We start from the raw sequence: 23,787 nt of genomic DNA on the forward strand, positions 1-23,787 counted from the left end.
GACACATTCCTTTACTTTGGAATCGCAGTTAGACAACTGAGCGATCACCTGGAAGCGGCAGGCTTACACGATCATTTGAGCAATCCTATGCTCGTACAAAAGCTTGTTACTAAATTGCCACCCGAGTATAAACTAGAATGGGTACGATACAAACACGGGAGGAAGGAAACGCCCTTAAGGACTTTTTCCGACTTTATTAGCGAAATCGTTTCAGAAGTATCAGAGGTCGCCGATTTCACGGGAACGGAACAAAAAGATACAGCGCGTCTTGATAGAGCGAAGCCGAAAAATAGAGAGTTTATACACACACACAATGCGCAATTGAATCGACCCGGTGAGTCGAAAACAGATACATATTTGAAAATAACGAAAGCCTGTGTAGTCTGTCAGCGAAACGATCATAAGGTTCGCTTTTGCGATGATTTTGCTAAATTGAGCATTCGCGAACGTTTAGATATTGTTGAAACACCTCCTGCATCTTTTGATGCTATGAGATTTGTGGTTAATCTCCCCAAAACTGAGATGAAAAATTTATTTTTTTGCTGCATCGAGATACAGAGTTGGTGTCTTCAGTAAAGTTATAGGTATAACCAATACGACCAACTTTGCCGAAGACAAAAAACTCGTATCTGTTACTCAAATTGATTTAGAGAGTTTTTATTGAAAATAGACTTGTCAAAACACATTTTTCAATGAAACATATTTTTTTCTATTTTCTAGGCCTTCACTATGTTTTACAAAGTTGTTTGTAGTATCAATATACACAACTGTCTGGAAGGCACTATATTCGTATTGTTTGAAAAACTATGAGTTATGGGCTATTTTTTATTTTTTTTCGCCATATTTCAAATCACTGTATCTTTCTTAGGGGCAGGTAGATGCAGATTCGGTAGTAAGCATATGAAAGTATAACAATGGAACTTTCAAACGCTGGTAGTTTCGCTAGTCCACGACTTTCTGCTGATGATTTGTGTTCATAACAAAAAACCTCGTTTTTACCCTCTTTCATGATTTAACCAGGTAAAATACTAATATTGTAAACCAAGATACCACGTAATAAGTTCGTATCTATGGTGACCATCCTACCAAGTTTGGTTAGTATTTCAGAACATGTAAATTGCATATGCTTGTTTTTGGTTCACCTCGAGGGTTCTCAATCAAAAACAATGAACCTAATACTAAGTTGATAACTGTAGAACAAACAAAGAACGGAAATTGTAAGCAGGATAATAGCAAATATAAAACCACTATCATCAATTACAATTTAAGTGTTATTCTTGTTGAATTTTGTTTGGTCGTATTCATTTTTTCAATGCTATTGCATTCAGTAGTAACTATTAATTATTATTGTCGACATGCAGTTGTCGGTTCCGACACATTCGTACTAGCAGCATCATAACATTATCAAGTAATAGCTTCTCGTGATTTTCGGCCATCCGCGAATGGACGTTACTACGGGGTCTGATGAAGCAAGTAGCCAGTTTATCCAATAGCTTCACGAGTATTGTATTCTCGATATCTGTTGAATTTAAGTTTTGAAAATAACTTGACACATTCCAAAGGTAAATTCATGTACCTTTCCCAATTCTTGTTCGTTACTTCCTGAGCCTTTTCTAAAAGCTGGCGGATTGAAACATTGAAATGGATGATTACGGCCAACCCATGAATTAATACATTGTGGACGCTTGTTGGTAGATAATATCGCGGGTACAAACTTACCAGCAGATGCTTGGTTGCACAACAGTAAATTAGTGTTTCCGAAGAGGCTCAGAATATGTTAGTGAAGTGGTTCCCAATCTTTTTTGGTCCCCGGCTCCTTTTGCTAAATACAAAAAGCTCCGCGGCCGCCTTTGCGAAGCACAGAGAGCATTGCGGTCCCCCAAAAAATTTCAGATACAAGTTTGCGATACGAGTCTGCGTTTTTTAGTCTCATATTGTCCTGCAAGTCTAATTTGTTTCACGTCTTAGTCCTAATAGGCATAATAATCGAAAATCCGCTTTCACAAAGACACCTACAATAAAAATTTTGATTGCCTATCAAATTTACCAACAATTTCGCAGCCCCCCTAGATGAGCCTCGCGGCTCCCTTGCCGGCCGTGGACCCCCGGTTGGGAACCACTGTGTTAGAGGTTTATGGTAACTTTGCTTGTTCTACAGTTATCAACTTAGTGTTATAATAGCACTTTCATGGTCTTTGATTAAGAACCTTCGAGGTGAACCAAAAACAAGCATATGCAATTTACTTGTTCGGAAATACTTGAGCCACGCTTGGTCGACTGGTCACCATAGATACGAACTTATTACGTGGTATCTTGGTTTGCAATATTAGTATTTTACCTGGTTAAATCATGAAAGAGGGTAAAAACGAGGTTTTTTGTTATGAACACAAATCATCAGCAGAAAGTCGTGGACTAGCGAAACTACCAGCGTTTGAAAGTTCCATTGTTATACTTTCATATGCTTACTACCGAATCTGCATCTACCTGCCCCTAAGAAAGATACAGTAATTTGAAATATGGCGAAAAAAAATAATAAATAGCCCATAACCCATAGTTTTTCAAACAATACGAGTATAGTACCTTCCAGACAGTTGTGTATATTGATACTGCTAACAACTTTGTAAAACATAAAGAAGGCCTAGAAAACAGAAAAAAATATGTTTCATTGAGAAATGTGTTTTGACAGGTCTATTTTCAAAAAAAAATCTCTAAGTCAATTTGAATATCAGATACGAATTTTTTGTCTTCGGCAAAGTCGGTCGTATTGGTTATACCTATAACTTTACTGAAGACACCAACTCTGTATCTCGATGGAACAAAAAAATAAATTTTTCATATCACTTTTGGGGAGATTAATCACAAATCTTATAGCACCAAAAGATGCAGGAGGTGTTACCCAACAATTTTGCTGAAGACGTCATAATTGTATATCCAACGTACGTGGACCTATCAATTTAGCGCGTCAAAATCGACTTTTAAACCACAGTGCACTGTACCGAACTGCTCCAAAGCCCATCATTTCTTACTGCATAGAGCAGAGAAAAGCATTCAGTTGGCTTTAGTTGGGAATAACGCTCACTTTCAGTCTACTCGAACCGTGATTTTTCGCATAGTTCCTGTAACACTATATTTCGGAAAACATCCGTACAAACGTTCGCTTTTCTTGATGAGGGCGCATCAGCAACATTGGTGGAGGAGTCAATAGCTGAACTGCTTAATGCCAGCGGAGTTCCAGAACCTTTAGTAGTTGTTTGGACAGCGAATATGAAGCGGCACGAGGAAACGTCACGGAAGATTGATCTTCAAATTTCTGCCAGAGGATGCACTATACGACATCAACTAAAGGAAGCGCGTACGGTGAGCGAGTTAGTTCTACCAAAACAAGAAATTTGTTTCGAAGAGGTTACGAAGCGGTATGGCCACCTTAACGGTATTGCATTACCAAATTATGAAGCGGAAATTCCTCGAATTCTGATTGGTCTTGACAATCTTCATTTGTTTGCTCCCCTGGAATCAAAGGTAGGGAACTACGGAGAACCTATAGCTGTTCGATCGCTGCTAGGATGGTCTATATACGGTCCCGAACAATTGCAGACCTCAGCGAAAGCATACGTGCACTTTCACTCTGCTCAGACCGTCAGTAATCAAGAATTACATGATTTACTCAAAACACAATATACTCTAGAAGATATATGTATGCAAACAGAAGCACTGCCGGAGACAGAGGATATTTTGCGAGCTCGAAACATCCTCGAAAAAACGACTCGACGCCTTGATGGGCGTTATGAAACCGGATTACTCTGGAAAAGCGACAAAATAACCCTTCCCGATAGCTACCCTATGGCCATGAAACGAATGATGGCGCTTGAGAGAAGACTTGCAAAAGATTCACGGCTTCAAAAGGCGGTCCATGAGCAAATAGAATCCTACCTGCAAAAAGGATATACGCATTAAGCGACGGAGGCGGAATTAGCCAATGCAGATGGTTTAAGAGTATGGTATCTTTCACTGAATATAGTATTGAACCCGAAGAAACCAAAGAAACTACGTTTGGTGTGGGATGCGGCGGCAACTGTAGGTGGCATTTCAATAAATTCCGCGCTGCTAAAAGGGCCCGACCTACTCACATCACTTCCAGCAGTTATCAGTAAGTTCCGAGAGCGCCCGGTGGCAATTGGTGGTGACATACGAGAAATGTACCACCAGTTGCGTATAAGAGATACCGATAAACAAGCACAGCGGTTTATATTTCGATTTGATTTGACTAAACTGCCGGAGATTTACGTAATGGATGTGGCTACCTTTGGTGCCACTTGTTCACCGTGCTCTGCGCAATATATCAAGAACCGCAATGCACGAGAACATGCTGCTCAATATCCTGACGCAGCTGAGGCAATCATAGATCGGACATATGTAGATGATTTCTTTGATAGCCTGGACTCAGATGAAGAGGCTTTGAGCCGAGCTAAGGAAGTATGATTTATTAACGCTGTGGCAGGGTTCGAGGTCAGAAATTGGTCATCAAATTCAGCATTTGTACTCCGGGGCCTGGGTGAGGAAAAGGCAACTGAACTGGTTCACTTTCATATAGACAAAGTGACTGAAAACGAACGGGTGTTGGGTGTTATATGGAACCCTCACAAAGATTATTTATCATTTGCTGTTCCCTCAGAAGCGATAGCGTCGCATAGATGACGAGTCGTTCTCAAAATGGAAATCTTGGATCGGTGCACTGCCTGAAATAGCGGATTCAAAGATCCCACGCAGTTACTTTGGTTCATTACAGTCCAAAGAATTCGGCCCAATTCAATTGCACATATTTACAGATGCTGGAGAAAATGCATATGGATCGGCGAATTGAAGCAGAAGGAAATGTAAGATGTTCACTTGTCATGGCACGGTCGAAAGTAGCCCCTTTAAAACAGCTTACAATTCCCCGCCTAGAACAACAGGCGGCTGTGTTGGGTGCCCGAATGTCGCACACAATAAAAAAATCGCATTCGCTAAAAATAACACAAACCTTTATATGGGCCGATTCACGAACCGTTCTATCTTGGGTGACATCAGACCAGAAATGCTACAAACAATTTGTCAGCTTTAAAATCGGAGAAATACTAAGCCTGACTAAACAATCGGAATGGAAGTGGATATCATCAAGAATGAATATCGCAGACCGTCTCACGAAATGGAGGCCGGACTCAGGCTTGTCCAAGGAATGGTTCCAAGGCCCAAGCTTTCTTTATGACAGCATGGAAAATTGGCCACAACAACCTTTACCCCCTGCGAACACCAAGACAGAAATGCGAGCAATGTATCTTTTCCACGACGTAGTGCTACCAGAAACGCTCATTGATGTGACCAGATTCTCCAAGTGGAATATTTTGGTGAGAACAGTGGCGAGTGTACTTCGTTTCAATTCTAACTGCCGTCGAAAATTACGAAGAGATCCGATTGAAACTTTGAAACCAACACCCAATCAACTAAAGAAAATAATGGTAATTATTCCAACGATCAGAGTACCGTTGACTCAAAGCGAGTATCATCAAGCAGAAATAATATTATTCAGATATGCCCAAAGCCCCGCGTACGGTGACGAAATAAAGACTCTTACTAAAAATCAAGAACTTGAACCGTCACGGTGGATGCACCTGGAGAAAAGTAGCCCACTTTATAAAGTGACACCGCTCTTAGATTGCGACAAGGTACTACGGATGGAAGGAAGATGTGATATGGCAGATACATTACCGTTCGACATGCGTTTTCCCATCATCCTTCCCAAGGATAGCATCGTTACTGAACTTTTAGTGCGACACTATCACGAATCGTTTGGACACGCGTTCAGAGACACCGTGAAAAACGAAATAAAACAACGGTTTCTCATATTTAGTTTGAATTCGGTGGTAGCGAAAGCCGAGCGGAACTGTGTTTGGTGCAAAGTTCATAAAAATCGACCGAGAACTCCACGAATGGCGTCTCTGCCCGTTCAACGTTTGACCCCGTACTAGCGCCCATTTACCTTTGTCGGCATTGACTATCTGGGACCAATAGAAGTATCGATAGGACGTCGTTCCGAAAAAAGATGGATTGCTTTATTTACATGTTTGGTAGTACGAGCTGTTCATCTTGAAGTGACCTACAACCTTACCGCCCAATCTTGCAGTATGGCAATACGGCGGTTCATTTCCCGACGCGGACCAGCAGCTGAGTACTTTTCTGATAACGGTACCAACCTTAAAGCGGCAAGTAAAGAGTTAATTCAACACCTGCATGAAATAGAACTCGAATGCGCCGATGGATTTACTAGTGCACGTACGAAATGGCATTTCAATCCACCCGCCGCCCCCCACATGGGGGGCGTATGGGAGCGCATGGTAAGAACAGTTAAGAACGTGATGACGGTTTTCGATGATGGTAGAAAACTTACCGACGAAATTTTTTCGACCACTGTAGTCCAGATCGAAGACATGATCAACAGTCGTCCACTAATGTACGCTCCACAAGCCTCTCTTCAGGAATCACTGTCGCCTAATCATTTCCTCCGTGGAATAGGCGCGAATGAGCCACAGGAAGTACTACCTCCATCGTGCCCCGCACTGGCACTTCGCGATGCCTATCAACGGTCAGTGGAGCTTGCGAACAAAGCGTGGCAACGATGGGTGAAAGAGTACATTCCTGGGATTAACCAACGGAAAAAGTGGTTCGAAGAATCCACCCCTCTACAAAAAGGAGATTTAGTTTACGTGATTGATGGAACTAAAAGAAAAGCTTGGATAAGAGGAATCGTGGAAGAACCAATCGTATCAGGCGATGGAAGGATTCGCCAAGCATTCGTCAGGACAAACCATAGAGTTATCAAAAGAGCGACTGCTAACCTGGCAGTTCTAGAGATTAAAGAAGGTAACGCTGATCCGGTTGGCGCACCCTGATCAGGATTACGGGCGGGGGTATGTTCGGAATAATCGTGTAGAACCATACGAAATAGATCACGCAACCCTGCCACTTCGCCTCAGTTAATATCACAATGGCTATTGTTCAACACTTCGGAACGGAAACGTATTCAAGTATAGTTCTTTTTGGTTAGCTATTCGCTGCGCGATAGACGCAAAGTGCTTAAAGCTATTATACAAAGTTATTAAATAATAAATACCTATCTAATTAAATAAAAAATCGGAAAATAGAATTAAAATACCTATCTAAAGTAAGTGTTGTATATAAATATATTTGGAGAGCAGTGGATTTATATAGAAATTGAATATTTAGTTTCATTCAAGCATGGTTTAACCTAACTAATCGATACACATGCACTCAATTAGATAACTATACCATTTCATATATTCAACAAGAGAATTGATTGATTAAAGTAAGTAATTATACCATCCACCGCGAAATATAATTATTTAATTCACATACTTTGATTTAGTTGATAAAACGGTGACGGGAGACTGCGTAAATTAGCAGCTTAATTCCGGAAAAGGAGTGCCTTCTTGCCAGCTGAGAAAAAATAGAAGATAACTAATTGTAAGTTTTTCAATCCATGTTATCTTCTTTTATAATAAATAAAACTATTTTAGTTTCAAGCTGTTAACATAAAAACTGCTCTGAGGAAAGTTTATCTTTTATCGGAACAATACTATTTCAGACTACGCAACAGAAGGTTGCATTAAATGTTTGTCTGCTTGTGGGATGGAATTTTGTGACTATCGGGTGCGCCATAATTATTGCAACAAGAAACAGAGGATCGTTAACCACGTTTTTGGCATCAAAAGAAAACTTTTGAAATTACAATAATTTATTGAGTAGAAACAATTGAAAAAACAACAACTCATTCCTCCTTTAGCTCTGATTACAGCTAGGAGACGCTTAGGATAAGACTCGACGGTGGACTGAATGTCATTTTGAAGAATCTCCTTCCAAGCTTTGAGCAAAGAATTCTTCAACTCGATAGGCCTTTGCCCCTAACATCCTCCAAATCAAGAAGTCCATCACGTTGAGATCTGGCGAGTCCTTGATGATGATAGAGGGAAAGTTGGACTTGCACCAATCTTGAACAGTCTCTTTTGTGTGAGCCGGGGCTCCGTTTTGCATGAAGGTCCAGCTTTGATTGTTATTCGTTTTCTCGGCCCAATCCATCACATTCTTCTTCTTAATCTCATCCAGGTAGTAATCATCTTCGATTTTAACTCCTTTTTCGATTAAGAGCAGCTCGGTTCACGAATCAGCGGTCACTCCAGCAAAAACCATCACAGAAGCTGGGTGTGAAGTGTGAAGGATCGTTCTTCCAACTGAATCAGCATCTCCTGATGTTCGTGCGAACACTCAGTCGTTGTGGGGGTTGTGGGCTTGCTTAACGGTAAAGAGTTTCTCGTCGGTGAAGAGCGTCGTCAGGTGCTCGTGACGAATGGCCCGGGCAAGAAGATCCTTGCATCGCACGAGCCTTTTTGTTGTTTGCGCGCCGGAAAGAGCCTGCTCTTTCTGGTTCTGGGCTCTGTTTCTTGTTGCAATAATTATGGCGCACCCTGTATACCTGCGGTTGCTTTTATTTTGCATGGGGATTTTTCGAGAAAACAAAATATTTGAGACCTACCTAACGAAATTTGAAAAATTGATTTCCATCAAGGGATATAGCTAATGATAGCAGAAAACACTTACATTGTTCTCTCGTATTCTTTCTCTTCAATATTCTCTGACATTATTAACTACAACGCAATGCGTGTTCAGAGTGAGTGATATCAGCGCACCAAAGCATTGTTTTTCTAATTTCGTTTTAATAAAAAAAAAAAAAAGAAAATTACCTAGTTGACCGATCCTTTCCAAACTTCAGACAATTAGGTATAACCCATAAGTAAGGTTTGTTCCAGTTAGTATTTGTCCGTTCCCTTTGATTTACTGCATCGCCTTTAGTCGTTGTACCTAAAAACTAATAACAGTGTTTTGATCTGAAAGGTTTGTTTACTTAGTAGGGAAAATTTCGTCAGGATTGGTACACGCGTTGAAAAGCTATCCAAGATGGTACGCGAGAGATGAGAAAAAATTGTGCATATCTACGCCGAAAACCCAACAGGGTTAGGAGGAATGATCGCCAAGGCTTTTAAACTACCGAAATCGACTGTGAATACCATGCTCAAACGTTACCGGGACACTTTGACGGTGGATCGCGCTCAACAAACCAAACGCAGAAGTGTAACTTTGGACCGGAAACTACGTTGACCTTCATCAGGGCAGTCCGGAATAAACCTGGGGTCTCCCTCCGTGATTTGGCGAAAAGGTTCAATGCAGCACACACATAATACAGTTCGTCGAATCTGCCAGCAAACAACCCAACAGGATGTTGAAACAGAATCAAAACCCGAGCAAGAAAGCTATACGAGCAAGTCCTGACAGAGTACAACGGCTGTATATTGATAGACGATAAAACATACGTCAAAATGGACTTTGGACAAATCCCGGGTCGAAAATTTTACCTTGCAAACCGTAAGGAAAATGCTCCAACCTAAAATTTTTTCGCGGATAAATTCGCCCACAAGTTGATGATGTGGCAGGCCATCTGTAGCAGTGGAAAAAAGACAAAAGTTGTCATCACTGGAGCAACCATGAATGGACAAGTTTACAAGGAGAAGTGTCTTCAGGAGGCAGTTTTGCCGTTCATCCAGTCACACGAAGGCCTCGTGAAGAATGGTACAAGAAGAATAATATTGATGTTATCGAAGAAAGGATTAATTCACCAAACAGTCCAGAATTTCGTCCCATCGAAAGATATTGGGCAATAGCCAAGCGTATTTTTTTACCTGTGTGGACTGCGACCAGAGCTTAGATCTATTGTGATATTGCCCAGGTGTTTTCTGTACTCCGCACTTCATAATATTGGCAGTATCACTATTGAAGTAAGTGATACACTTAACATTCATATCCGTGCTTGTGTGTGAGTTTTACCTTTCCGTTTCAAGCTTACTACTCTACTATACCGAGCCTCTGTCCATCCTTACAATATCGCCTAATTACAATTTCCTGGAGAGAACTTTCATACGTTACTCACACCAGTTTTATTATACAGGGACTCAATTTTGTTAGAAGGAGAGTCCACAGAGGTACTGTAGAATTCAGATTGAAGGAAGGGTACTTGCTGGGAAGCCTGAGAATAAACCCATGCTCAAGTCCTTTGGCAACCAAATCCTGATTCTACTAAGATTCGAACCCACGACCACCCGCTTACCAAAGCGGACTCTGTAACGGCGGCTACGGAGCTCCCCTATAGTCAAGCGTAAATTGAAGCAGTGTGGCAAATCAATCAAAACATCATCTGATATGGCGAAGTGGTGGAAAAAATGGCAGATACGGTTGATATTGCCACTGTGCAGAAATCGATGGAAGGTATTCGACGAAAAGTTCGAGAGTTCATCATGTATTTTTTTTTTTGTTTAATAAAAACCCTGAAAAAACATATTTTTACCAATTTTGTACGTTATTTCTTCATGGAGATATCGGAAATTGTAAGTGGCCTAAATGAAACGAACCTCAAGCTTTTGGCATATTTATTTTAATTAACTTCAATACTACACCCGATCAAACGATTATATCAAACGGGTATCACAAATATATCTGAACTTGATATAAATAACAAAGCCTGCAACATTCTTGATATGTCAGAATGATAAAAAGTACAGAATTATATCAAATTCTGTTATCATTCACTTGAATGTTCAAAAGTGTGTTTTTCTAAAGCATATTTATAACAGAATTTGTTATTCAATTGACAAAATAGTGTACGTTCTAACTAATTCTGATCTTTTTCTGCCAAAAACCTTACAAAACTTGCTATAATTTATTATAATCAGTAAGTTATTTTGATACAAATTTTGATATTTTAACTATTAACGAGACCAAGTTTAGAACACAAGTTGATGCAAAACAGTGCGTAACAAAATATCAAGATTTGTTATAATCCTAATATTTTTGACTGATCGGGCAACCATACACTTGCACCTTACACTTAACTCCACTTAGCTTCTGTACAACAACTAGCCGCAGCTTTCTAGTATAGGTAATTATTAAACTTTACTTCGACGTTATTTTTATTTACTTCGACGTTATTTACTTCGACGTTATTTTTATTTACAGTCTAGTAATTATTTTCGGTAAAGATCAATCAATACAATTCTAAGTACAATTAAAGTACTTTTAAAACAGTTACTTTTCTTTTTTTCATGAAATCTCTGTATACGTATTATGAATTATTACTTTGATAACCAATTTAGACAAAACTAGACCCAAGTACTTTTAACGTAAATTTTACGAACCATCGTGAGAAATTTACTTTTGAGAACTACTCATGGTATTCACACTTAAATTTTGATGTTTTATACACTTGTGCTAATCGAGAAACCTGGAAAAAGTAAACTTTTAATTGCACTCTCTTAAAAGAAGTATTCCTGAGAATATTCTATCAGAATTTCACAGACCAAGTATTTTTTTTTAAATCTTGACTTTTTCTGCCAAAATGCCCAATCTTGAAATCTATCGTGAGGTATGTTTCATCGTATTTAAAGGCGCAATCAAACTTGGTCAACAATGTCAGGTACGTCCTACGCTCTTTTGCTTTGGCCGTCGTGCTTGGCATTTCGATTGTATGTCAATATAACCAAGTCTGGCTCGTTTCATGGCTCTTTAGGGGAGAACCGTACAAGACAAGTTGGTTAAGATGGCCTTAAGATAAGATGTGGCTTTTTATGACGAAATTCTTCGCTTTTCTCGTAAAAACCCAGCTTCTCTACACTGCCTGTGATCGCATAACTGTAACATTCGACATTTCATGGTTTTAGAGTTTTTAATGGGGAAGTGCTTAAAATGGTATGTACTTTTTACATCTGCAATAATATGCTTATGTTTGTTTGAAAAAACTCGTAAAAAATACCAAGTTGTTTTGTCACACAGCATAAATAACCGCATAATTGTCACACTACTCTAATGCTCAATATGAACCTATGTGTCGCTGAAACAAAAAATACTAACAACTTATAATTGTTCCGTTTCTTTTGCTTTTAATAATGAAACAATTTCTGGATTTTGTTTGTTTTATTTATTTAAGTGAACAACGAAAGCAAGCTATAAATTAGACATTATTTTCTTATCTCAGGAATATTTTTCCAATACTCCCTATCTTCAGCACTAAGAACAGGTAACAAAATCTATAGCAGACTAGTTTTTCTCTCGGACTCTACTCCTCGGGCCATGACTTGTCGTTTGACAGTGTTTTCCAATCTGAACATTTCATCTTCAACAATACGATGTTGCTTTTTTGAAAGTAAGGAACAGCTCTTAATTTCACCGTCTCCAACTTTATCGCTATATTGGAATAAAAACGATCCTTTTCTTAGTATAACTTTCCGAATATTGTCGATAAATGGACGAGGTTTGCAACTATTCAATGTATATTGTGATACAATCATCGATAAGGACAGAAAATCTCCAGGCTCCATTTTGATGACCTCCACTCGTTTCTTCGCGTTTTTAACAGCGGTTTCGAAATCATCCATGGTTGTAACGGGTTTACCATGTCTCATGCGTGCTTCCACAGCAGCATGGAAACTATCAGCAGCCATAAAGGTGTGCCCTGACTCAAAATATTTCAAAACAATTTCCTGTACTTGAATATTTTCTGCATTTATCAATAGTATCAAGTACAAAAAAAGATTCCAATTTTTATTTCGAGCCAAGAGTTGTCCAGCCACATGATGATCTTGGGTTTATCATTGAACCGATGTACAATCCGTCCAAAGCAACTTAAAATATCATTTGATGATCTACCTGCAGTCGGCTCATCCCAAATGCAGGCAAGCACAGGATATATTTTGGAATAGTTTCCCACAGGAGCGAAGGTTTCGTTAAAAACTAGCAGTCTTTGAGAAAAAACAACGGTTTTAAGTCCTTCAAGGCGTGGAATCTGGACAACCTATTTATAAATAACTTATTAAGGATGCAGTCATTTTCTTATTTTTTATAAAACGAATACCTTATGCAGATCTACCGCTAGCACAACGCACCCAGCTTGTACCTCTTCACCATCTTTGCGGTATGCAGCTCTTGAATGTTTTGCAAGTTCAACATCTGCATCCATATCTTCACATATTTTGCAAGCAACTTCATCTGGAAAAGGATCAGCATTGTGGTTGAAATCCTTTTTATGTTGTTTTCCACTGACGCACTTCTCGCACTGTTCATGGCCCAATTTGACCAAGGATATGTTGAGCCGCTTTAGTACCCTGCAGTAAAACGAGTAGCTGACTTGGAGCTTCACCACGTGGGATCTTTGGTATTCGTTATACATGTTTTTCTCAGACAAGTCTGAGGGCAAGTATAGACGGTTTGGCGCATGATCCCTTCGATAATGGGACACAGTAGGGTTGTAGCTCATGATATGGCTCCTAACGGCGTCGTATTTCGAGGTGCTACGGACGTATTTGCCTCGTTTGAATTCTCTGGGCATTCCATCTACCTCGTTGGTAAGGCAGCGATATAGAACGTTTCTATATAGGTATACAAAGAAAACGGATTAAGAACAGAAAAATCACATTCTGCGGAGAAACATACCCGCACGTGTCCTTGAATCCGATTCTGTTCAAAAAAAAAACTTTCGACAAACATTTTTGAACTCGCCATTGTTCATCATAATGTTGAATTCATACCGGAACATTTTGAACCTTCCATTGGTATGGCGGTTCCTTTGACGCCGTTTGACTGCCACACGATACACTCTTTCGCGTACGAATGCTGCTTGCCCAGAGGTGTCATTTCAATACTTCAGGTTTTCCTGCATCCGTTCATCTTTTGTAACTCTTCTGAGCAGCCTATGCGGCATCCACATCTCTCAAACTTAACACCATGGATTATTCGTCGTTTCTTCGCCTTCAATAAACGTTGTTGCTCTTTTTTTTGATCGCTTGCGTTTTCTGGTAACAGGATTAGCGGGAGACTCAAAAAAGCTGCCATCAGAATCCACATCAGCATCCACTGGAACTCGGAAGTTATTCTGGTCGATATCTGAATATTCTTCGGAATTTTCATCACTTTCATAAGCCGTTTTTATTAACAGGAGAGCAAGGGACATCTTGACAGTTCGGTTGCAGCACAAATCACAATACGTGGGATTTGCGATGCAAAAAACGCAGATTTTCAATCAAAGAAGGCAGTGTGACTGATATGCGAATATATTCCAAATCCATCTTGAAAGTAACGGCATAAAAGTATCGTTGCAAAAATATGATCAAATTTAACTTCAAAACGGATGTATAATGTATACATAGCATAAAGCAGTGCTTACGTAACAATATTGAGTTTAGTTTGACCATCCATTTACTACATATATTAAGAACAATGCAGTTAAAGCCAAAATATAAAAGTGTCGTTTGCGTTTTGCAAATGTTACAATTATGCGGTCACAGACAGTACAGTTCTCATATAAAAAAGTATGCCATATAACTGAAATACTCAAAAAACTGTGCTGTTGGCTGTGGCTCCAACATGTAATTATTCATGATTTTTTTTAGCTTTTATGATTAACTGACTTATAAAAAATACAAAAAACTATGGTTCCCATAACCTTTACACTTTTGGAGTTTATAATACTATGAGTATTTCAAATTATTTCACTAACTTTCGTCAACTTTTACCTAAAAACAATCAAAATTAAAATTAGGGCAGAATGCACTATGAAGAGCTTGCAGGAGATTGCTTGAAAACTTAGAGCATGTTCCATTATTTTTGATTTTACTTTCGAGACTTCAAGCGCTTCTAACTTCGCATGCTGATTTCTGCTAGTGGCATATTAGGACCTATTGGGACGGGGAGACTCTGTCAATTTTTATCCCGGGAAGTGAAACTGAGAAGGATTAAACCATCAACGGCAGCCTGGAAGGACAGAAAGAACAGAGAGGAGCAGAGGATACTAACCCGATTGAGGATTGGACATACCCGCCTAACTCATGGATGGCTGATAGACAAGCAGGAACAAAACATGTGTCAGTATTGCGGTGTACAATTGTCGGTGGAACACATCCTCGCTGAGTGCCAAGAATTTGAAAATATTAGAAGAGAAGTAGACCTAGAATTAAATACCTGCGAAATTTTATGTTATGAGGAAGACAGGGAAAACAAATTACTCAAATTTGTGCAATTAGCAAACATCAAGAAAATGATATAAAATGTAAAATTTAATATTATACTTTATCCTTTAAGAGCTGAATGACCCCTCAGGTTAAAGGCTCTATAATAAAAATCAATCAATCAATCAATAGTGGCATATTAGCCTACTGCTTTGGAGCATACTGACCTTCGTTGTGGTCACGGGCTTGTTTGGCGGCAATGGTAATTTTTACCAAAAAAAGACATTGAAATTGAGTATTTTATAATAAACTTCGTCATAAACATAAAATAAATAGATCCTACAATCATCCTATACGTTCAATGTCGCTTTGAAATGATTTGAAGTGCTGTAAATCGTGCAAATGCTTAACTGGTGCGTTTTGTACAATCCTGCCCTACTATTGTGTGTTATATTTTCAACTTCATTCCGAAATCTTTGAATAAAAGGTTACGATAAGAGTAAGGTGGGGCAAAGAGATTCAGACGAAAATACGCACTAGTGTTTTACAGAACAAACAACAACATTGAAACTAGCAGCACTGCATTTGTTTGACATATCGAATCAACTAATTTTTATTTGCAATTCGGATCGCGCACGTCAGAAAAATGAAGCATGTTCAACTTTTGCACTTTTTGTGTAATTTCTTGTGTTTTTAGGAACAGTGTGCTGTCTCATGAGAACACGAAATCCGAAACTGCATTGGTAAATTAGAAAGCTTCAATTAGAGAAGGTAAAGCGTGAGCAAAAGTACACAGTGTCATTGGGAAAAAGGACGCGGTCGTTTGCTTCGTTCTCTCAAATGCTTTTGGAGAGCTATTCTTAATATTGGAACCACCATTGGAAAGCTGAGAAAAAATGCCTCAAAATATGTGAGCTACGAGTTTCCCTTGCCATTCAGATCACTTTTTGGAATCGAGCTCCAGAGATAACATGGGAGCTCTTGTTACCCGCAAACTTAAAACACTGACTGTCTACGTTATACGCACACCACAGGCTCAAGGCCTAAACACAACGGATACGTTTGCGTTGCGTTGACGTTAATTTGACAGAAAATGTATGGGCTAACTGTCAAATTGCCGCAAAAGTATCCATTGTGTTTAGGCCTTCACTGCCGTGATACAACATTATGACGTACATCCATTTGATCAGCTTTTCAATACGACCCAAAAACTAACGGGTTACTTGTCACTTTTGTATTGAAATGGTGCATACGTCATTTTGTTTTCTTGATTTTATGCAACGTACGAATAAGTAACAACTAAAAGAAAGGTACCAAAAGATGGGTCTTCGAATAGCGAACAAATTGGCATAAAAACCCCATATTTGAAAATATGGCGCTTACGTCAGTCTGCGAGATTACGGCAGTTCAGTATATTGCGTCGCTTTGATAATGGCCGCTTGTCGTGCGCTGAACTGTTCGAAACTCGAAAAATGACTTGAATGGCAAGGTAAGCTCGTGGCTCGCGTTGTTTTATAAATGTATCTTGAAGCATTTTTTCTCAGCTTTCCAATAGTGGTAACGAATTTAAAATCGGTGTGTGCGAATGTTTGCGAAATACGTTTTTTTGATAAAATTTAACATGGCGGCGGTCAGAATGGTTTATATAGGGTGTGGAAGAAGTGTATGTAAGATTGTGTTGGCTAGTCGAACAATCAAAGCAACGACCAAACGAACAGCTGTGACGTCATACCGCAAAAGTTTTCACTTGCTCTTATGGAGATAACTCATAAGTTTTAACATTTATGCTTATTCTACTAATATTGTTTACGAAAATCATTTCCTGAATAGTCTAAAGAAAAGCACTGTAAACGTTCTGCTAATTTTCATTGATTTTTGATAAAAAATACCTGCTTTTTGCGATGAATACTGTACTTAAGCCGTAATATCATTTTGAAATTTTTAATGTCATATATTGTTCAAAACAATTTGATAACATGATGGCATTTTTATTCATTGAAGAAATTCTAAATCACTTTTGTTTGCTTGAGCTTCTATCTTTGGTTTGGATTCTTCTATATCACAGCATTTCAGTATAAGATGCATCGGTTTGCGTAGAAGTTGCTGCCTGTTCAGAGGTCTGCAATAAACCACCTATTATTTTTTTAGGTAGTAAAGAAATGCGGTACTCAATCTAAATCAAAATTTTTTACTTGGTATTTGCCGTTCAATTGAATTAGGACTGAGGAACGGTCATAGAGCGTTTCACGTTGGTTGGCCAGATGTTTTTTATGCGGAGGTCTTCGAGTAGATGGGAAGGCTAGAACGATTCTGTTTTAAAGAAGCGGAAAATTTTTCACATTTTTTGAGTGCGTACCTGTTTTCTATTAGCATCTTCGCAATAACATTATTAAAACAATGCAGCTGGCAATGTTTTGAAAACGCATCTTTCGCATCTTTAAGGGCGCAAAACTTTTGTTATTGTCTCTTCGGGATTCAACGCAAACTGTTAACACTATAGGCAGAAATGCCACAGCACAACACAGCACAATCTTGATTTTCGCAGCATTATATTCAAATTTCCTTATCACTACAAAACAGCAATGCAAGAAAATAAAATTAAAAACATTGGTATGACGTAGTGCTTTTCCTAGCAACGGTAGTGTAAATAAAATCATAGCAATTTCACACATGTACCAGTACAACTATGATATCATTGCCACACCCTATATAGACCATACTGGGCGGCGGTGGCGGCATGTGTTTTTCTTCTTCAAATAAAAACTCTATCATTTCTCTTTAAACCGACGAGCTGTTTGTGGAGAATTTCGAGAGAAATAGATCAATAAACAGATCAAGAATTGCTCTAAATACTACTTTAAAACAACCGGTTGACCGCATGATGCTCAAGGGGTCCATCAATATGACCTAACAAAAATGGTTTTCTCATTTTTCCACTACTTACAATCATTTAGATACAAAAATATCCTTTTTGAAAGACCTCGTGTCACCAGTGGGGCAGTTTCAGTAAAATTATTCACCTGTAAGGATTTCAGTCTAATTCCTCTGTCCTCAATTTCTCCCAATTGAAAGATATTCGGTACGTGTCAAACATAAGCTGAAGGAGAGTGGAAAGATGATTCGTGACAGGACAGAAATGAAGAGATTGCAGAACAAAATGGGGAATCTAAAAATTTCAAGAAGATAGTCACCAGAAGATTGTGGTGTTATAAATTTTCAACGATAATCTTTAATTATCTAATTAAATCGCTTGATGGAAACGGCAGCCTGGAAGTGACACTGTTATCAATTTTGCGATGCGTGCAGATGATGTCCCTCTGCCTAGAACTATAAACGAGAGCATGTGAGACCTGATCTCGCAAGCACAAGGACTCTCTAAAACAACATTGAACGAAAATTGAAATCCAATCTTCAGCTAAAGAAGGGAAAAAAGAAACAATATCAAAACTGTTTGCTCTACAGGTTCATGGCAAAGAGACATACATTAGACTGGGACACGGTTATATGGGAAAAAAGCGATGGTGTTATTTTTTCGCTCCCATAGACTTTTCGTGGTTCTTATGAGTCCTTTAACAACTGTGTAACTTTTCAGATCGATCGGTGAAACGCCCGATTTGCGCCCGATTTTTAAAGCTTCCATACGATTTTATATGGGAAAAACCACTTTTTCAAAACTTTTTCTATAGAGATGTTTCCTGGGAAAAACTCTTCTGAAGACCGCAAGGCGTTGCCATGCTTGTGAAAAAAGATATTCACGCCAGACTGATTGAATATCTGACGAACGGCTCACCAATGAATTTTACTAGCAATACTGCTGCAGCATGCTGCTGTTGCAAATTCAACCATGTGATGAGAAATGATATCACTTAAATTTATCTTGGAGGCTTCCCCGAAGATACTATGAGCAAAACTCACACTTTGAAAATTAATTCCACGCGAAATTATCTCTCATACTTAAGCAAGTTTGCAATATCAGCATGCTGTAGCAGTGTTGCTGGAAAATTTCAATGGTGAGCCGTTTGTCAGACATTCAATCAGTTTGGGGTGAATAGCTGTTTCTACAAGCATCGTAACGCCTTACGGTCTTCAGAAGAGTTTTTCCCAGGAAAATTCCCTACAAATATCATGTATTGATATTTCTTTAAGAGCCAACTTGACATCTCTAGAGAATAAGTATTGAAAAAGTGGATTTCCCCATATTAAATCGTATGGAAACTTTAAAAATCGGGCGCAAATCGGGCGTTTCATCGATCGATCTGCAAAGTTACACAGTTGTTATGGGACCCATAAGGAACACGAAAAGTGCATGGGAGCTAACATTTATTTTTTGTCCCACCCTAACATACATACTTCGATTTGGTTCAAATACTAGAACGAATACTATTTACTTCGAAAGGATAAGGTAAACACAGTACTACGTGCGTACTCTTGTTCTCACTTAACGTTCGAAAACAATGGCCGAAACTTTTTCCGTTTTTTTGTGGTTTTGATTTTCTCTTCGCTTTTTATCAGTTGTCAGACGTTTTCTAAACACTTTAATAATGTTGGCACAGAGTCAAATTGATAACTTTAAGTGATTTTTCCAAGTCGGCAGTGGAATAATTTAGATTTTACTTATGTGTATATGCAAAATTATAATACATTTCTACTCTTGCCTCGATGCCTTTTGACAACAGTATAGAAAATGGACTAAGAGGCAGTTACGAATCGAGTTACAATGCGTAATTGTACAATACACTTACAGCTTCGTTATGTAAGCAGATAGCGGGGGTTGAAAATGATACAATACCGCATCACATAAATAATTTCGGAACGAGCACTGGATCCTATATTTATTATGTAATCAGAGAAGGCAGAAAATGAACAACCAGTATTTAGTGATCCTTCGAAGTTGGGATACGAGCTAATATTATGCATAGTATATGTTGGGATTGAACGAATTGACTTTAATTGACTTTAATATGAAACGCAATTCTAATCATCAACTAGCTAGTAGTACATAAGCATTTTCATTATATTAATAATACCATTTTTTTCTCTTTTTATAAATTTCAGCAGGCTCTTAGATTGCGCCCAACAGATCTTCCAACACTCGTTTCCTGCTCAGCTCACCTAAAAAAAGCCATAAAGACTACCCACTACCCCCTAATCAAGTTTCGTGCAGTATCATAACTTTACCACGTAGCAGACAATATTCTTCTGCTCCATTTTAGTTCGTAGTAAGAGGAAAACGCTTGACTCCCGGCTGCCAGTGATTAGGCAAACAAAAAAGTGAAACGAAGACACCGGAACAAAAGGTCGAACAGCTGGTCAAGCGCAATGTCGTCGTTGGGGATGAAGTTGGTTTTATCCTTCGGTCGCTTCTCGGAACCCCAATAGAGCAGCTGTCCGTCGAGAGTTTTCTTGGCTGGAGGTGTATTTTGCACTGGATCTGACACCGTCGTCCAGACTACGATGACCAGCGGAAATGTAAACAAACTGTATTAATAGCCAAACACATTAACATCCGTACCGGTCGAAATGTATGTGTGAGGGGGCAGCGTTGGCTCCTGTGAACGATAAGCGTAGATAAGTGGGCAAGTGGTGTATTTTTGACAGTGATGAGTTTGATAGAGTGTAACTAATTGCGGTGATCCGGTTTAGCGTGTGGCCCCGTGACTTTGGTTTGCTTCCGTCTGATATTGTTAGTTTCTTGGTGAAATAGGAATGAATGTATACGGTGAAATATGTGTAAACAAAAAGTGGCCAAATCTCGAGGAACAGAATAATTCGTTCCGCGTTAAGTAGTTGCGAACAAAATAGGCGATAAGGTGTTGTGTTTGAGGAGAAAAAAAAACGGAAAAATCACTGATTTATCTCGGAGCTCCTTGGAGTCCCGCATTCAGACAGGAAAATGACGGAAGCGGACAACTACGATGATGAGGTGAGTTTCATGCTATACCTTCATGTTGTATTGAAAACTGATTCCAAAATCATAAACCTCCCCAGTAATGTTTTCTTCACCTGAATCATTGCCTTAGGAATAATGATATCTATCTTATATGTGTACTAAAAATTATACCCAAGTAACGCACGTTGTTATAGGACAGTTGAGATAACTCTTCTAATACAACCTTCAGTTATAGATTTCAGTCGACATTACCTTTTCCATGACATCTCTATCACCAGAAAAGCGCAAAAATTTAAGGCTACTATAACAAGTACTGGTCTGCCGTAATCTCGCAGACTGACGTAAACGACATTTTTTCAAATATGGGGTTCTTATGCCAATTTGTTCGCTATTTGAGAACCCATCTTTTGGTATCTTTCTTTTAGTTGTTACTTATTCGTACGTTGCATAAAATCAAGAAAACAAATTGACGTATGCACCATTTCAATACAAAAGTGACAAGTAACCCGTTCGTTTTTGGGCCGTATTGAAAAACTGATCAAATGGATGTACGTCATAACGTTGTATCACGGCAGCGGTGCTATATGAAGTATTATATAACTTCATGAAAGCAAGCCAACTTGTTAGACTGAAGCTGCAAAATACATCTCGAGTACCAATACGGTAAGAAACCGTTCAAAACAGGTTATTTTCAAGTTGTTATTGCTAACTAATCAAAACATCGTTGCCATAAGCATAAAACTTCACAATAAAAATATTGAAGAACGGTGCTGATTTACATATATTGGGAATCGAATATATTTCGAATAACCACCGAAAAAGAAAAACAATATTAGATCAACGTTTTGATGCTTGTAATACAAAGTTCTACGTGCGCGTCAAATTTCATGGTGGAACATTGTGTTCTACTTCTGAAAAAATCATGCGCCATTCATTGGATACCGTTTTCTATTTGTCAATCAGTGAAAAAAAGATTTTGCATTACAGAATGTTCGCAGATTCATTTAATTGCGAAGAGTCAATTAAACCCACCACCGCATGGGCTCAGTACGTAACTATCTGGCATCTCTTTCTTACATGCGTAGTGAATCGCAATGTCGTTTCTTTTTTCTTGGGTAGATCTGCACTGACCCAGTGGAATAAAGAAATTCGCGCATTCGTGGGTCAGAATCCGCCACAACAAAGCGCATGCGCAAATGCGTTGCTATGACAACATTTACCCAGCGCATGCGCAAATGTATTGTTACGCGCAGTGCAATTAGATCGACAATCGTCTCGTCAGTGGCACTTTCAATTAATTATAAATTGATTATAAAAAGCAATGTACAACCTTTCAAGATGGATTGTTTCTGTAGCTTGAATATTCAAGTTGTTTTCGCATAATTTTAACGTTATCTAGACTCACAATATAACAAAGCTAGAAAACATTGTTAGATATACGGTAACAAAAAATGAAGTGATTTTGGGTGCACTTTTTCATGGCACATTTTTACCCACCTCGAATAGTTTTATTGAAACCGTTTAAATATTTTAATAACAATTTGATCAAGTAATTTTGCGTTGGCTGCTGAATACTACGATCAATCATAAGAAAAGCACTTTGTAGGTACGTAGTATTATTATTAGGCGTGTAATATTGAACAGGCGTGGCTGCCGCGGCATTTTATACACAGTTTTAATAGTGCAAACATCTGGAAGACAACTTGAAAACAAGTGCCATTCATGTAATAGTTATTGTTCGTTTAACCCATGCTATTAAAAAACATCTCCAAAACCAGGAACAAACGAGCTTGTTTCCGAAATGTGGATGAATCACTGGTGAAAAACAACTTCTCGCAAATGATGTATTTTAAGTTGTGTTCTGTGCAGTTTTGATAACATCGTAAACACAAGCTACGGACAAGCAGCGGCAGTTTATATTCAATAATCTAGATATAATAAAAGACCGTCTCGAGAATAAGAATATAACAACACAAGTTTGCAATTGCGCTTATAGTACTCTTATATGACTACTGCCATTGTAAATTCTTTTCTAACATGTTCTGTGTGTTACTTGAGTTCCAATATATTGAGATTCTTTTCAGCGATATTTAAAAAAAACCAAAACCTGCTATCAACGAATTCAATTATGGCTGAAAAGCAATATCATTGCAATATAAGGGCACATCAGCCACATTCCCGCAAACGCTTTATCTTCGTGTAACATACTGGAGAAACGGTTACTTAAGCTGATGCATAGATGCTGTACCACTATTGCATATTTCACAACCTTCGATCGGAACCATTATTTATGACTTGCAAAAAATGCGTTCCGGTTTCGGTTTTCTTCCGGTTATCACATTCGTCGTCTCTTTCACGGACAAGCAACCTAACCGAAACCATTATTCGACGGTCACTTCGGAAAGTCATCATTTTCTCTTTATGGCCAAACGGAGCACAAAATATGGCCAGCGCAGATCGCCATCCTGGTAACGATATTGAAATTTTGTAGCTCGTACGGTGTCAGTGCTCGAATGTTTGCCATCTGAACTTACGGTCCATGTATCTGCACTAGATTGTGGTTCATAAATTAAGAGAACAAAATGATTCCTAGCTATACTTCGGCTGTACGAGTCATACTATAGTTCCTAAAGGCAGCTTCATTTATCAAGCATAAAACCGCACTATTATGCTCGGAGAGGGTGTTATGTTTCTATTCATTTTGGAAATAAATTTCTTTGAATGTTACCGTTAGCCAAGCCTATTTATGGAAAACTGAGACTAGCAAAATCAACGGTCTCTGAACTTTTTTCAGTTTGGTCC

At 38.7% G+C, this 23,787-nt stretch overlaps 2 protein-coding genes across 7 annotated transcripts in view; both read left to right on the forward strand.

Annotated features, from left to right (window-relative positions):
* The window catches only part of LOC129730320 (prolyl endopeptidase FAP), a 343,985-nt gene that overhangs the window by 94,629 nt on the left and 225,569 nt on the right, over positions 1-23,787 (forward strand). For 3 of the 6 annotated variants that reach the window (XM_055689577.1, XM_055689579.1, XM_055689580.1), the window contains exon 2: positions 20,151-21,018. In XM_055689577.1, the coding sequence (XP_055545552.1) occupies positions 20,989-21,018 (30 nt within the window). In that variant the 5' untranslated portion in view covers positions 20,151-20,988. The remainder of the gene's footprint in view (positions 1-20,150; positions 21,019-23,787) is intronic. The other 3 variants (XM_055689578.1, XM_055689582.1, XM_055689581.1) reach the window with 1 other exon arrangement.
* LOC129728504 (uncharacterized) lies at positions 5,160-6,005 on the forward strand. The gene has a single exon (XM_055686950.1). It carries the CDS (start codon positions 5,160-5,162, stop codon positions 6,003-6,005), a length of 846 nt encoding a protein of 281 aa, XP_055542925.1.

Source organism: Wyeomyia smithii, chromosome 3, assembly GCF_029784165.1.
Source record: "Wyeomyia smithii strain HCP4-BCI-WySm-NY-G18 chromosome 3, ASM2978416v1, whole genome shotgun sequence".
Classification (NCBI taxonomy): domain Eukaryota; kingdom Metazoa; phylum Arthropoda; class Insecta; order Diptera; family Culicidae; genus Wyeomyia; species Wyeomyia smithii.

Bases quoted from the DNA above. Each gene is read 5' to 3' on its own strand.
- LOC129728504 (XM_055686950.1), top strand. From the start codon at position 5,160: ATGAATATCGCAGACCGTCTCACGAAATGGAGGCCGGACTCAGGCTTG.